The sequence below is a fragment of the Helobdella robusta genome (genome assembly GCF_000326865.2).
Source record: "Helobdella robusta unplaced genomic scaffold HELROscaffold_71, whole genome shotgun sequence".
Taxonomy (NCBI): domain Eukaryota; kingdom Metazoa; phylum Annelida; class Clitellata; order Rhynchobdellida; family Glossiphoniidae; genus Helobdella; species Helobdella robusta.
The window spans coordinates 668,179-683,830 of record NW_008705401.1 but is presented as its reverse complement, the minus strand read 5'-3'; the positions used below and the strand labels follow the sequence as shown (position 1 = coordinate 683,830).

The window sequence follows — 15,652 nt, the reverse complement described above, 5'->3', positions numbered from 1 at the left end:
CACGAGTCATCCCGGCCAAGAAACAATCTACAAAAATAATAACAACAATTAAAACAATAATAATTATAATAATAATTTATAATAATAATAATTATAATAATAATAATTATAATAATGATAATAATAATAACTAACCTTCTGGTAACTTCTTTCATTTCCTTACTGAGCTTCAAGTAGAGCGCTACATCATTTATCGGTACCTTGTGCTCGGCGGCCAGCTGACGTCATTATGATGATGGTGATGATGATATTGATGATGATGATGATTAACGCGACGTCATGATGGTGATGATGGTGGTAGTGATGATGATTAGCGTGACGCCATGATGGTGATGGTGGTGATGACGGTGGTGGTGGTGGTGATAATAATGATGGTGATGATGATGAAAGTATGAAAAAGTAATTGAAAAGACTTGTAATCATAATAAGCAAATAACAAGCAGGGATGCAGATAAACAAAATCATCATCATCATCACCTTTATCATCATAACCATCATCATCGTCGTCGTCATCTAAATATGTTAGATTTAGTTTAAAAGCAAACTATGATGATTGAAAAATGAGTAATATTACTAATAATAAGACTCCGAAACAACTAGGTCATGCCCTCATGCATAAATATGAGTTAGTGCCATCGACCAATAGAAATCAATCTCTTGAAAACACATTGTTAATGAGATCAAGCAAAGTCGGCATAAATTATTCAAATTAGAATATGTAACAAAAAATTATGCTCATGGAACGTATGTTCGCGACCAAGTGATATGAAAAAAAATAAATAAATCTTAACAGGCTTGCTTGATATATGCAATGCTATGAACAGGATCGAATAAATTATGCTAATGAAACCCAGAGAACGCATAAATTATGCTAATGAACCTGGACGGCGTCTTCGACTGTCAGTCCCTCGAATACCTCGTACCTAGTGTGGGGCGAATTCTTATTGGCAGCGTTGTGGCTGTAACCGTCGCCTAACGAGCCGCCGATCTGACGTCATCATCGTCGTCATCATCATCATCAACATCGTCGTCATCATCGTCATCGTCATTTGTATATTTTTTTACTTAATTTTCTCAGGAAATAAAAAACTAATTTGTAAGCAACATCAATTAAAAACAATCAGCCATAGCGACAATAAAATGATTAATAATAATTATAATAATCATGAAAATAATAATAATGAAAATAAGCAAGATGGGAAAATCCAGAGATATTGAAAGCAAAATCGAAACATTGAATAAAAAAAAAACAAAATCGATACTGAAAGCTTTCGCCACGAATAGAAGCATCAACACCAAACGATGTAACATCATCATCATCACCATCACCATCTTCCTCTTCCTCCGACTCATCATCACCCCCATCATCATCATCGTCATAGCCTTCAACATAGCCTAAAAGAAGCATTCAACAATTCAAAAATTAATTGAAACCAAAGCTAGAGCCAATGCTTATTAGTGAAGTATCTATAGCAACTACCCCGAAACTGAATGAACGAATGAATGAATGAATGAATAAACGAAAGAACAAAAAATGAAAAAATGAATGAATCAAAAACGAACTCAAATAACAATAGATAGAAGAAATATAAGCCAATAAATTACAAGGTCCGAGCGAATGAAAGAATTGACGAGCGAGTGAATGAACAAATGAACGAATGCGAAAAAGATAAAAAGAAAATAAATGAATGAATGAATGAATGAATGAACGAAAAAATGAATGAATGAATAAATAAACAAAAGAACAGAAAGACGGATGGATATTTGAATGAATGAATGAACAAGCGTATGAAAGAACAATTTTGATTTGATTTTTAATGAATAAAAAAAGATAGATAGATAGATGGTTGGTTGGAAATATGGATGAATGGATAGATAGATAGATGATAGATAGATAGATAGATAGATAGATAGATAAATAGAAAAATAGATATATGAATGGATGGATGGATGGAAAGACGGACTATGAACGAATGAACCTTAGTAACATCTGAAATGGTGACACCAAAAAATTTTTCATGTTTCGTGTGGGCGAAACCTTTGCTGTAACCACTACCAGATGTTCCTATAGACTAAATATTCGTTCGTTCATTCGTTCGTTCATTTGTTCATTCATTCATTCATTCATTTGTTCATTCATTCGTTTGTTCCTTAATTCATCATCTTCAAAATTAACTTGCATCACTCATTCCTTTATTTGCAAGAATGGAAAAATAAAATAAAAACATACAAAGACAAGATGCATACATACATACATGCAAACATACCTACGTACAAAAAAACTCGTAAAAACACATATACAAACACACAAACATACAAATACACAAACATACAAACACACACACATACAAACACATACACATATACAAACACACACACATACAAACACACATACAAACACACACACATACAAACATACACATACAAACACGCACACATACAAACACATACACACATACGTTAGTGAGCCTGATAAGAGCGTCGCATTCATCTTCAGTAGCCAATCCGTCCACGGCAAACCTCTCGTCGCCATTTAAATCATCGCCATCCAGGGAGATGGTGTAGTGCTTCGATTTCAAATAGTCGATTGTGGGTAGAGAGAGTTTGGTCGTTCTGTATGTATGTTTGTATGTTAGTACGTTAGTATGTATGTATTTGTTTATGTATGTTTGTTTGTATGTATGTTTGTTTTTTTTGTTTGTTTATTTGCATACGTGTATGTAAGCATGTTCGTAAAATAAAAACTAAAGAAGATAAACTAACTTGGACGCCCCTTTGAAAGCCTTCAAAATGGACCTGGCCTGCGCATGTTCCAACTCCTGGTAGAATGGAGACAGGGTGAACCACAGTAGCAAAGAGCATCGTCTGCCGGATTTCAACTTCTCGTAAGAGTGGCCGTCGTTGTTAGTGAAGGCAATCAGGCGGCCGGGCTTTGCAGGGATGTGCCGTTTCGACTGAGTGGGGTGGTGATGTTTTTTATATATCGTTATAATTTAATAATAATACCACTACTACTACTACTACTACTACTACTACTACTACTACTGCTGCTGCTGCTATTATTACTACAACTAAAACCGTTACTACTACTACTACTACTACTACTACTAAAAATAATTATAATAAATTATAATAATTAACCATTTTTTCATCGGTGGCATTGTTCTTAAAATAGAACAGCCCGTCTTGATTGGCATCCAAGTACAACATCGACCTAATTAATATTCATGACTATCGATTAGCCAATGAGAATTGACCCAACATAATTAATATGAATAAAACCAGGCCTCTCAACCAATCAATATAATCGTTAAATAATATACAACTTCGAAAAATAAAAACCATGCATATATCACAGTTCACTGATGAATAAATTTGTTAATGAGCTAGCTAACTTACAAGAAATCTCTCTTTTTATTGGTCGAGCAGAGGGCAGCCGTTTCCGTTGAGCAGTCATTAAAATCATCCAATGATCTATCAACAGGTGATACCTTGTCTGTGATTGGTGGAAAATGTGAATGAATGAATGAATGAATGAATGAACGAACAAACGAAAGAGAAACCTTCATCGCTAGTTCTGCACATGAGGACACTCTTATGAAAGAGCAGGGTGGTCTTCATGTTGTGATACCTCTCTATGGTCTGTCTAATTCTCTCACTGACTTTCATGTAAGTTTCGACCTGCTCACTTGACGCTTTGCCTTCGCGGACAAACTAATTGAAAGGATGATGGATGATGACGACGACGACGATGATGACGATGAAGTTGATGGTGGTGACGGCAGCAGCGACAACGACGATGGTAATAATGATGATGATACTCACTTCAGCAGCTTCGGTGACTGACACACTGTCCAGTTTATCTCTCTTACCAATCTATCAGAAAAAAAAATTCCTCATCACAATCATCACTATCGATCACTCTCATCATCATTATCACCACCACCACCACCGATAAAATCATACTCATCATGATCATCATCACCACTACCACCACAACCATCACCATCATCATTATCACCACACAACAAACAACTTACGGTAGCTAATTGAATAAGCCTCTTGCACTCAACCTCATCTGCCAAACCATCAACAACGACCCTTCTGGTTTTTTTGGCACCGCCCTCAACTACGTCATCTTTCTTATCCACAACATTATCTTTTTTTTTTGCCCCAGCATCATCATCACCATCAACACCAGGACCGCCATCTTCACTGATCAAATCATCGTTCTCAATGGCTACACTAATTCCGAGAGAATTTGTGAAAGTAGCAAACGAGTCGAGGAAAGAATCGGATCTGGGGCCGTACAGTTCGGGGGATGAGAAGGTCAGGGAGGCTGCCCTGGTGGCCTTGGAGGGTTTTGTTGTTCGGTGTTTGTTCGTTCGTTTGTTTGTTTGTTTGTCAAGCGTTTTTTTTTTTCTATGTGAATGATAAAATGAATGAATGAACGAATGAATGAATGGTAGAATGAATGAATGCACAAAACCTGTCTTCCCCTACTCAATACCTCTTCAACCTCCTTTCTCATCCTGTATTCCAAATTTCGCTGCTCATAAAAGTCCACAGCATTCTAATCAGGAAATGAAAAAAAAAACACTAAATAATGGAATGATAATAATTATTGGTGGTTCAGATTAGGCGTTATAAAACGTGAACAACAACAACAACAACAACAACAACAACAACGACAACAACTTTTCTTGGTTTGAACTGCTCTTCTCTGGCCAACTTCTCATTCAAGTAGAAGATCTTATTGTAGAGCTGGTTGGCGTGGCTTGGGTTGTATAGTAGAATGGTCGCTATGCATTCAACTGCATTCTCTATGTCACTCACTAGAGCGATTGGTTTTTGAATGGGTGTGGTTATGTGATTTATGAATAAACAAAAAAACCAAACCACAAATTTTAAAATCACAAATAAATAGACAGACAGACAGACAGACAGTCAGACAGACAGAGACAAGCACATCAAACACCAACATAGAAAGTAGGCATATTGTAGATGATCATAATGATCGAGATGATAATGGTCAATGGTCACTCCATTAATTGTGGCCAATCTCTGACCACACAACTGTCTGCACTTCAAGACCTTGTGCCAGTGTTCTGTGTGTGCGTGTGTGTGTGCGTGCGTGTGAAAATTAATGTCTAAATCAATATTCAAGAATTCGAATAAAAATATTAATTTAAATATTAGTGTTAACTTATGCATTTACTTGAACAAAAACTTACAAAAAACCAACACACACACACATACACAACCACGCACACGCACACACACACCCAGACAGACACAAACACACACAGACAGATAGACAGACACAAACAAACCAGCGAGTAACTTAGTAGCCTGTTCCTTCGAGACGGCAACATCTATGGTCTTATTGAAGAGAGTATCAAAATATTTCGCGTGCAGTCGTTCACACACATCGGAACATCTCTCGTGAGCCGAGTAATATTCCACCAACGAAGATTCCAAATATTTCACCGCTTCCGCAAATTTACCGCTATTGTACATCTCCAAGCCTTTCTCTCTTAATTCCTACAAAAATTAATTTTTTTATTTTTGTATCCACAAAATTGGATTAAATTTTCTTTAAAACTGCTCTATAAAATGAAGAAGAGAAAAAAAAGAATAGAGAGAGAAAGAGAGAGAGAGAGAGAGAGAGGAGAGAGAGAGAGAGAGGAAGAGAGAGATATGCAATGATCGAAGTATACAGTTTTAAAAATTTTTGTGTCAAGTTGTAAATTGAACTAAATAGATAATTAAATTAAATTGAATGGGTCTGTTAAAAAAAATTGAAAAAAAATGAACTTGATAATTTTTGGCCTCCAAATTAACAAACATTTCTGGTTTGGATCCGGGCAACTTTCGATAATATTCAACATTATCTTGTGCGTAAGGATGGTTGGGATGGGCCAGCGAAAATGTATAAGCCGCTGGAAATGCTTGCTCAAATAGTTCTGCCTATTTCAATTTTAAATCATTAGATAAAATGTAAAAATATGAAAGATTACAATAAAAATATTGAAAGTTTAATAAATAACCGAATCACTGAAATAAATGATTGATACCTTGAAAGCACACATCTGCAAATAGTCATAGGGGTCCAAATTGATGAAACTCTTTTCAATCTCTTCCAACTTCACACTTGACTGCTCAAGGATGATCCGGCCAGGAAACTGCTTGTTCAGGCATTCCTTAATACACGTTGCCACCTTCTTGGACGTTTCCAGATAGATCGGTTGCAGGAAATTGGTTTCATCGAACTCGATGGATTTTGATTTTTTGCACTGACTGATGCAGTTGTCGGTGGTTGTGTGGAAAGACTTGTAGTCTGTGAGAGCCCTGGACATCAGTGAGTAGCATTCGAACCATTTCTCTTTGTAGTAAGCTGCTTTGCCTGCCTCAAACAGTGCGTGGTACGTAACTGTGGGGTTGTCGAGGAATGAAGAATGACAGCCGACGGTACAGAAAGTCAATAAGAGGCAAATTTTTGCAAGAATTCCAAACATTTTTTAATTTCTCGATTTTCAAATCTTGAAGGAAAAAGTGACAAAAATTTGTCAAACGAAGAAAGTAAAACGAATGAAAAAACTTTAAAGATGAGAATCAAGATCCACTAATTAATAAAACGTGGTTTGGATGGCATGTCACAAAACTGCAACCTAATTGGGGCCGAGAGAAATATTTCTAAATACGTGTCGTAGTAACCGACGTGCACTTTTAAATTTTAAAAGTTAGTAGTATGGGAATGGCTAATTAACTGATTTTAACTTTTAAAATATCAATTTTGTGAAATAATATTTTTTAAATTAAATAAAAATATAATAATTATTAACAACTTAATTTTGCAAAAACTTATAAATCAACTATTTTTTACTTAATATTAAACTACATTAACCAATAAATTGGCAACAATAGCTTTGCTAACTTACATTGCGTTCATTTCTTTGTTTACATTTTGTCTCTTTAAATTTAAAAATTTTAAGTCCGCGATTTCAATTTTTTAGGAAATTATTCATTTAAGAGAATTTAAAAATGGCCTCCGGTTTTAATTTAATGCTCCCTTTTACGGCGGAAACTGTTGAAATGGTATTGCTATTTTTTTTCAATTTTATAAAATAAAAAAAGGATTCATAAATAAAATTTTACAAAATATTCACTTTTTTTTAGTAGTTTATTACTGTTTTATCAAACGCAAATTATGCCTAATTTTAGTATAAGACTACAGATAGTTCAATTTTTAAAATCAGTTATTTTTAAAAAAAAAAATCAATGTAATTAATTTTTTTTAATTTAATAATTAATTGAAATAAAAATATTGAATGATTGACATTATTATTGATTGGTTGGTTGGTTGGTTGGTTGGTTGGTTGGTTGGTTGGTTGGTTGATGGTTGATTGCTAACTAATTTATTTAAAATTTAATTATTAAATTTCTTTAACATCCATTTAGTTATTTATTAGAAAATAATAATATGATGTTTCAAACTAATTTAAAAAAAAATCTTTAATTAACTCTGTCATCCCCCGAACAGGCTGTTACACTATTTTACCAGAACTCTAACAACAGCAGCCTAATTAATGAGATGAATCCCTGGCTGACAAGGGCCCAGACTTCGATGGAGGCCTGGTCCTTCTGCTGGCCGCTCATGCAACTAGATAAAGTTGCTATTACTATTATTATAATTATTGTTATTATTACTATTATTGTTATTTTGTTGTTGTTGTTGTTGATTTAGTTGTTTTTTATTATTCCGCTATAAGGTAACTTCCACGATAATAATAATAAATGATAATTATTATTATATTATATATATAATAATATAACTTCCGTATTAATAATAATTAATAATAATATTATTATTAATGATATTTAAAATTAAAAACCCTGCGTTAGTTAGCCGAGGTTCAGTATTTCGGTGCCAACACATTGTATCTAAAAATCTCTCGGTTTTGGTTAGAATTCACTTTTAGCCCAACCATCATCATCATCTACATCATCATCATCATCATTTATATTATCATCATCATCATATATATATATATATTTTTACAAAGAGAAAAGATATATTTATGATCATTTGTCCTAATTTTAGGCATGAAATTCCAGAAGGACACATCGATCAGTTGAAAGTAAGGCTGATGCAACTGCTCTCCACACATATAAACAATAGGAAGCTGATTGTCACTAAAATCTGTCTAATTGTTAGTGTGTGTGTATGTGTGCGTGCGTGCGTGTGTGTATGTGTGTGTATGTGTCTGTGTGTGTGTATGTTTTGTCTGCATGTTCATTTTCAGATGGGAAATTTCATCTTACACACATTTCCACATCACTGGCCGGACCCCATTGAAAACCTCATCAGCATAATCAACAGTCCGGATCACACGCTCCTCGAAGTCTGTCATTAATTTTTTAAATATAAATCATACAAGCTATAATAATCATAATAATGATTATAATTATTCATATTATAATCATAATAATGATAATAATTATTCAAATTAAAATTATAATAACGATTATAATTATTTAAATTATAATCATAATAATGATAATAATAATTATTATTGATATTATTTTTGGAAATTTTTTTTCTTCTATTTAGAAAAAGCACATCCTAGAAATACTGACCATCATCCCCGAAGAGGTTTGATAGATTGGAAATCATCGTCACCATCATTGTTATCATCATCGTCATCGTAATCATCATCTATCTATATATATATATATTATCGTATATTTTATTCTATGTGTCATCATCTACATCATCATTGTCATCATCATCATCATCGTCGTCGTCATCATCATCATCATCGTCTTCAGAATTGTACAATCTTCCTTCCGTCTGAAAGAAAGAACCAACTGAGAAATGAACTGGTCAAATCTGCTGACAATGGTGAAGAAGATGATGATGATGATGATGATGAGGATAGTAATCATTATCATAACCATCAGCAGTACTATAACCAACATCACCATCCGTCAATCAACCAACCAATCAATCAACCAACCAACCAATCAATTAACCAACCAACCAATCAATTAACCAACCAACCAATCAATTAACCAACCAACCAATCAATGAATTCAGTATTCCTCCTCATCCTAAACCAACTGACCGCGTTGACCGCCATGCTTGCCACGTCATCATCATCATCATCATCACAAACGCCGCCCACCATCGATGACGTCAGCAGTTTGAAGTGCCAGCTTCTAAATCTAACGTCCAATTGGATGCGAGTGGGCGTCAACATCGGTGACCAGCGCTACGTGCCATTGGTCGAATTAATATTCAACCAGGTTGAATATTAATTAACATAAAATTTGCATATTGATTAATTAATTAATTATGTCTACATTGAAATACACATAACATATAATGAAACTAATTAGCATACTGTTATGTAGAATGGCTTTTTACGGTTCTACGACGGTCACTGAAAGAGCAACTTAGTCTCTTCTTGGGGAAATTCTTTCTGCTTCTGTAGACTCGCTCGCTCAACGTTAAATAACTCGATATTGTTCGTGTACATAAAATAATGGGAGAGATGGCTTTAATTGGCGGCTTAGGTGTGTTGAGTATTAGTTAGTGTTTGAAATGTTATAAAGTTTAACGATCGAAATCGAACGAGGACCGACTCACCCGTTATTTTTAATAATATTTTTTTATTATAACAAAACTTAAGTTGTAAAATTGAATAACGCTAATAAAAAGTAATGTAAAGATTATCAAAGGGAGTGTTCAAATGTGTTGGAGTGTGTTAAGTCTTACAAGGGTTTTAGAGATGATTCTAAATGATGTGCTTATTTGAATATAAATTTGAATTATGAATAAAGACTTATGTGCTTGCCTATTATATACCAGGGGAAATTTCTCCTCAGAGTCTAACTGGTTGTCTAACTCCTTCTAACCAGTCAGCCCCTATTGTATGTCACCTCGTTCTTATTGTACAGAGTACTAATGCTCTGGTTAATTATACATTATATTATCCTATAACAAGCTGCTTTATGCCTGTAAATTTGCTGTCCCGCCGTGAACTACTATTACAACTTAACTATCATTGTAACTGCTCACCTGCTTTAACACATATCTATATACGACCTTTATATACTTATATACCTCCTAACTTGAATTATCACCAACATAATAATACCTATGAGAATTATTTAGTACCTACATGCCTGCAAAGTTAGATTAATGACGCTGAAATACATACGATTAACATCTAATCAATATCTAATAAGTATCTAATCAATATCTAATTAGCATATAATCAATATCTAATTGGCATATAATCAATATCTAATTGGCATATAATCAATATCTAATTGGCATATGATTAACATAATTAATATTCATACAGATACATGACGCCGCCTACATCAAGATTGCCTCTGAAGCCCTTGTTAATTTATTCAAGTGTGTCGCCAATCACAAGTTACTAAAAATAGATTTTTAAAAAATTTCTTATCGTTCGTTCTTGTTTCGTTTGTGCTGCTTGATGTTTTTATTCAATCGTTTATTCATTCATTCTTTCATTCATTCATTCATTCATTCTAAATTCTATTTTCTTTCACTCCTTCCTCCCACCCACATGAAAATATTATAAATTTTATGAATTACATTTCGTCTTTATGTATCATTCTAACTTCTCGGTCTTACCCTCACTCCCACCCCCAGAAAAAGATACTAAATATTTCTTGCAGGTACCCACGGACAATGATCTACTACCTGGAGAGAGTGGTGGGTCTGGAGGAGCTGTTCAACAAGATATATGGCGACTCTGACGACGATCTCAGTTTAGCCGTCGGTTGTTGTTCGCCCTCAATGATGTTGATGCTACTGGCGTTTCATTTCATTAATCCTTCCGTTAACTTATCAATTCGATGTTTTAATCACTCGTTCGTTCATTCTCTCACTCACTCATTCAGTCACTCACTCATTCATTCCCTTATCCATCCATCTATCCTTCCATCCATCCATTCATCTATCCATCCATCTATCCATCCATCCATCCATCCATCCATCCATCCATCCATCCACTCGCTCACTTTTCGAAGGATGGATTATCCTTACTGACGAAGATCTTCGTGTCGGCGGGGGAGTGCAACCTCGCCATCCTGGTCAATGGCTTCTCGGGCCACGACCACATAAAAACCATCTGCTGCAAACTTCTCGGCCTCATAGTAGTAAGTGGGCGTGGCTCATTATCATTATTATAATGTAGCTGGGCATGGCTAATCTTTATTATAATGTAGGTGGGCGTGGCTAGTTATTATAACTCAGTGCACATGGACTAATTTGTTAGGCAAGTAACTTCGCAGTTGGCCTTAACCTTAACTGCAAATGAACTTTTGAGCCATTCAGCAGCTGTGATAGGCCTAAGAGGGCCATTAATATTAATATTATAATGTAGTAGGCAGCAGGCCTAAGCTATGAAGGCTAGCTAGGCTACAACTAATTTGCATATGGTGAATTTCCTATGAATAAATCCATATTATTTTTTTTTACTGGGTGGGCGAATTAATAATTTTAGCTTTTTATATTATGATTTGTAATAATGATATTATAGCTATATTATAATTATTATAATTATTAATATAATTATAATCATAATTTAAAAATGACACCCCAAGAGATGTGTGGCCGTCAAGGGCTACTTTCCAGTGGACGAGATGTCCAGTGACCTAACCTTTGGATTCTGGTATAACCTGCAGGTCCTGATGATGATGATAGTAGTGATGATGATGATGGTGGTGGTGGTAATGATGATGATGATGAGGGTGATGATGATGATGCATGCATTCATTCACACATATAATACATACAGGATGAGATAATGAAAGGAATAATGAATTCGGAAGTGAAGATGATCTTCAAGACCATCTACCTTGACCTTTTCCAGGTCATGTGCAAGAAGGTCACCTACCCTCCCTACAAAATATTCGAAAGTTGGAGTGAAGGTGAAGTGATGACGATGATGATGATGGTGATAATGATGATGTTGTTGTTGTTAGTGATGATGAGGATGATGATGTTGAAAATGATGATGATGATGATGTTTTTTCAGATGACAAAGAAGGCTTTAGATGCTACAGACAGGATATATCTGATGCTGCAGTTAGATTGTTTATTATTACGATGACGTCATCATCGCCATCACCATCATCAGCACCATCATCATCACCATCATCACCACCATCATCATCACCATCATCATCATCACCACCATCATTATCATCATCATAATCATCACTATAATCATCACTATCATCACCACCATCATCATCATAATCATCATCATCACCATCACCACCATCATCACCACCACCAAGGCTTACTTCATGCCATTTCTGGAGCAATCAATGCTGCTGGTGCTGAACGGCTTATTGGAGGGGGCCATCAGCAGACACGAGTCACGTGGGGAGGGTGGTGGCCCGCCCTGGGAGGTGATGACGATGATGGTGGTGGTAGTGATGATGATGATGGTGGTGGTAGTGATTAGTATAATTTTACATTTGGTTTATTTTAATTATAAAAAGCGTTATAATAATGTGATGATGATGATGATGAGGATTTAAATAGTGATGACGATGACGATCTCAACCATCACGGCCATCATCATCATCATTACCACCACCACCGTCATCACCACCACCATCATCACCCTCACCATCATCATCACCCTCATCATCATCATCACCATCACAATCACCATCATCACCCCACGAACCTCACGCGTCATCTTCATCAGGAGTTCGAGGCGATCATATACATGCTGACGTCAATAACTGAGGGGGGCTTGATGGATGAGAGTTGCTTGCTGAACTTCATCTTCCGTTCCTTACCCAGAATTCCATGCACACACGAGGTCCTCATCACTCAAGTCATGTTCTTCATGGGTTCGCGTCTTTCTTTGTATGCCTGTCTATGTTTGTCTATCTAACCAATCAATCAACCAATCAATCAACCAACCAATCAATCAACCAACCAACCATCCAACCACCAACCACTCAACCAACCAACCATCCAACCAACCAACCAATCAACCGACCAACCAACCGACCAACCAATCAGCGAGCTGCGCCGAGTTGATGGATGAGGATGTGGAGATGTTCACATTCAGCATCCAGTTCATCTTAAGAGGGATCTGTGACCATAAACTTTCGTCCTCTGCCACCATGGCCCTCAAGGACATCTTCTCCACCAACCGCAGACACGTCAAATTAGTGGCCCGCGAAGTTCTTGACGTCATCAAGGCTTGTCATGATGATGACGATGATGATGATGATGATGATGGATGATGGGGTGAGAGAGAGAGAGAGAGAGAGAGAGAGAGAGAGAGAGGAAGAGAGAAAGAATTTTTAAGGTTACATTTCAAAAAATTTTTTTTACATATTTTCAATTTTTAGGTTGTGTTGGAAAGCAACAAACTCCAGGTAAGAGCAATTTTCTTTCGTTCATTTGTTTATTCATTCATCCAGTTATTCATCCATCCATCCATCAAACAATCTTTCATTCATTCATTTAATCACTCACTCACTCAATCATTCATATATTCATTTAATCACTCACTCAATCATTCATTTAATCACTCACTCACTCAATCATTCATTCATTTATTTAATCACTCAATCATTCATTCATTCATTCACCCACACCCAACCAATCACGTAGATCGGTGACCAGGTGAGACTGATGTGCATCTTAGGTTACGTTCTGTCGGACATGACCACCCAGCAATCTCTGGACATCATCAACGTCATCGTCACGCCTCACGTGATCACCCTCCATCAGTTGACGTCATCGGTTACGTCATCATCGTCGAGTCACGTGGGTTGTTTGTTTTATGCTGTTGTTGTTGTTGTTGTTGTTGCTTTTGTTGTTGTTTGCTGTTGTTGTGGTGTGTTGTTGTTGTTTGTTGCTTGTTCGATGTTGCTGTAATCATCATCATCACCTTAACAAACGCCATAATCATTTTCACAACCGCCATTAATTACCATCATCATCATTATCATCATCACCATTTATACATCATCATCCATACATCATCATCACCGTCATCGTCATCATCATCGTCATCATCACAATCATCGTCGTCGTCATCATCATCATCATCATTCCTCAGATAGCAGCTGAAATGCAAAGTCTCACTGTGGATAAGCTGAAGATGCTCTCCGGTTTCTTCTCATCCTTCGCGTCGTCATCATCATCATCATCATCATCATCTGCGCCATCATCATCAGTACCGGAAGACGATAGCATCAATAGCAGCAACAATAGCAATAATAATAACAATAATAATAATGATAATAATAATAACAACAATAATAATAATAATAATGATGATGATGACCAAGATGCTTGTGATAGAACTCTGGTTAATGATGAGGATTGCAGCCCGGGTGATGGTCCAAATGAATGTGTTAGTCTTCCATCATCTGGGCTTGTGTCGGTTTGGTGGTTGTTGTTGTTGTTATTGTTGTTGTTGCTGTTGTTGTTGGTGGTGTTGTTGTTGTTTTTGTTGTTGTTGTTGTTTTAGTTGTTGTTGTTGTTGTTGAATGAATGGATGAGTGGATGGATGAATGGATAGATGAATTGTTGAATGGGTAGATGAATTAAGGTATATATGAATGAACTAAAAAAAATCGAATTAATGTGTGGATGGATGGATGGATGACTGAATGAATAAACGAACGAACGAATGAATGAACTAACGATGGAACGAACACATGATTCGATCAATCAATCAACTTAATTAGTTAATTAACCAATCAAATTAATTAATTAATTACATACACACAGATATTGGTGATGACAAGAGAGTTGATGCCGCTAATAAAGCAGATGATGCAAGCTTTCGTTCACGATGAGAGTATCATAAGCGTTCGTATCTTCTCCTCTATCACGTACTCACACACACACACACACACACGCACACACACACGCACACACACACGCACACAGGAACTCTGTGAAATGATCAAGCGTTTAACAGGCTGTCTTCTGGCTGAATTCGAACCTCTGCTCCATGAGTTTATCGAGATTCTCGTCCTAACCTACAACATAAGATGCCATCCATCGCTACTAGATCTCGTAAAAACGGTGATTATAACGATACTAATCGTGGTGGTGATGATGATGATGGTGGTGATGGTGATGATGATGGTGGTGGTGATGATGATGAATGTTATTGCTGTTTGTTATCTTTTTCAATGAACAAAAATGGACCAATCAGATCATGATAATCTTTGCGAATGACTCCGCCCACAAACTAGTCCTCCAATCATTGTTCACCAGTATTTGCAACAAAACCCTCAGTAGTATCAACTCAGGTTATGATGATGACGATGGCGATGTTGTTGCTGTTGTTGTTGTGGCGGACGCCGATGATGACGATGTTGTAGCTACTGTAGCTGCTGCAGTTGCTGTTATCGTTGCTGGTAGTGATGACGACGATGATGATGATAATGATGATGATGATTGCAGATCCAAAGTTACAGACAGATATAATAGAAGCTTTCATGTCATTTCTATCCCAAGTAATTTGTTTGGAGATCATCACCATCATCATCATGACAATCACCGTCATCATCATCATCATCACCACCAGACGGTTCTTATTACTATCATCACCACCAC

At 36.2% G+C, this 15,652-nt stretch overlaps 2 protein-coding genes across 2 annotated transcripts in view; one reads left to right on the top strand and one right to left on the bottom strand.

The window, feature by feature from the left end:
• Window positions 1-6,518, bottom strand: part of HELRODRAFT_181486 (hypothetical protein) — a gene marked incomplete at both ends in the record, with an annotated part of 8,226 nt that extends 1,708 nt beyond the window's left edge. The window contains 16 exons of the mRNA XM_009031279.1: window positions 136-218; window positions 881-988; window positions 1,980-2,072; window positions 2,460-2,613; window positions 2,764-2,954; window positions 3,142-3,214; window positions 3,400-3,496; window positions 3,564-3,714; window positions 3,826-3,876; window positions 4,041-4,352; window positions 4,490-4,573; window positions 4,699-4,835; window positions 4,983-5,108; window positions 5,334-5,544; window positions 5,818-5,970; window positions 6,078-6,518. Of these exons, the coding sequence (XP_009029527.1) occupies window positions 136-218; window positions 881-988; window positions 1,980-2,072; window positions 2,460-2,613; window positions 2,764-2,954; window positions 3,142-3,214; window positions 3,400-3,496; window positions 3,564-3,714; window positions 3,826-3,876; window positions 4,041-4,352; window positions 4,490-4,573; window positions 4,699-4,835; window positions 4,983-5,108; window positions 5,334-5,544; window positions 5,818-5,970; window positions 6,078-6,518 (2,465 nt within the window). The remainder of the gene's footprint in view (window positions 1-135; window positions 219-880; window positions 989-1,979; window positions 2,073-2,459; window positions 2,614-2,763; window positions 2,955-3,141; window positions 3,215-3,399; window positions 3,497-3,563; window positions 3,715-3,825; window positions 3,877-4,040; window positions 4,353-4,489; window positions 4,574-4,698; window positions 4,836-4,982; window positions 5,109-5,333; window positions 5,545-5,817; window positions 5,971-6,077) is intronic.
• A 526-nt stretch (window positions 6,519-7,044) lies between these two features.
• Window positions 7,045-15,652, top strand: part of HELRODRAFT_181485 (hypothetical protein) — a gene marked incomplete at both ends in the record, with an annotated part of 10,002 nt that continues 1,394 nt past the window's right edge. The window contains 20 exons of the mRNA XM_009031278.1: window positions 7,045-7,098; window positions 7,544-7,672; window positions 8,067-8,141; window positions 8,655-8,656; window positions 9,204-9,309; window positions 10,374-10,447; window positions 10,717-10,816; window positions 11,095-11,199; window positions 11,647-11,727; window positions 11,841-11,973; window positions 12,081-12,130; window positions 12,346-12,459; window positions 12,765-12,901; window positions 13,092-13,251; window positions 13,423-13,449; window positions 13,688-13,843; window positions 14,139-14,390; window positions 14,816-14,896; window positions 15,249-15,345; window positions 15,500-15,552. Coding sequence (XP_009029526.1) covers window positions 7,045-7,098; window positions 7,544-7,672; window positions 8,067-8,141; window positions 8,655-8,656; window positions 9,204-9,309; window positions 10,374-10,447; window positions 10,717-10,816; window positions 11,095-11,199; window positions 11,647-11,727; window positions 11,841-11,973; window positions 12,081-12,130; window positions 12,346-12,459; window positions 12,765-12,901; window positions 13,092-13,251; window positions 13,423-13,449; window positions 13,688-13,843; window positions 14,139-14,390; window positions 14,816-14,896; window positions 15,249-15,345; window positions 15,500-15,552 — 1,986 coding nt within the window. The remainder of the gene's footprint in view (window positions 7,099-7,543; window positions 7,673-8,066; window positions 8,142-8,654; window positions 8,657-9,203; window positions 9,310-10,373; window positions 10,448-10,716; window positions 10,817-11,094; window positions 11,200-11,646; window positions 11,728-11,840; window positions 11,974-12,080; window positions 12,131-12,345; window positions 12,460-12,764; window positions 12,902-13,091; window positions 13,252-13,422; window positions 13,450-13,687; window positions 13,844-14,138; window positions 14,391-14,815; window positions 14,897-15,248; window positions 15,346-15,499; window positions 15,553-15,652) is intronic.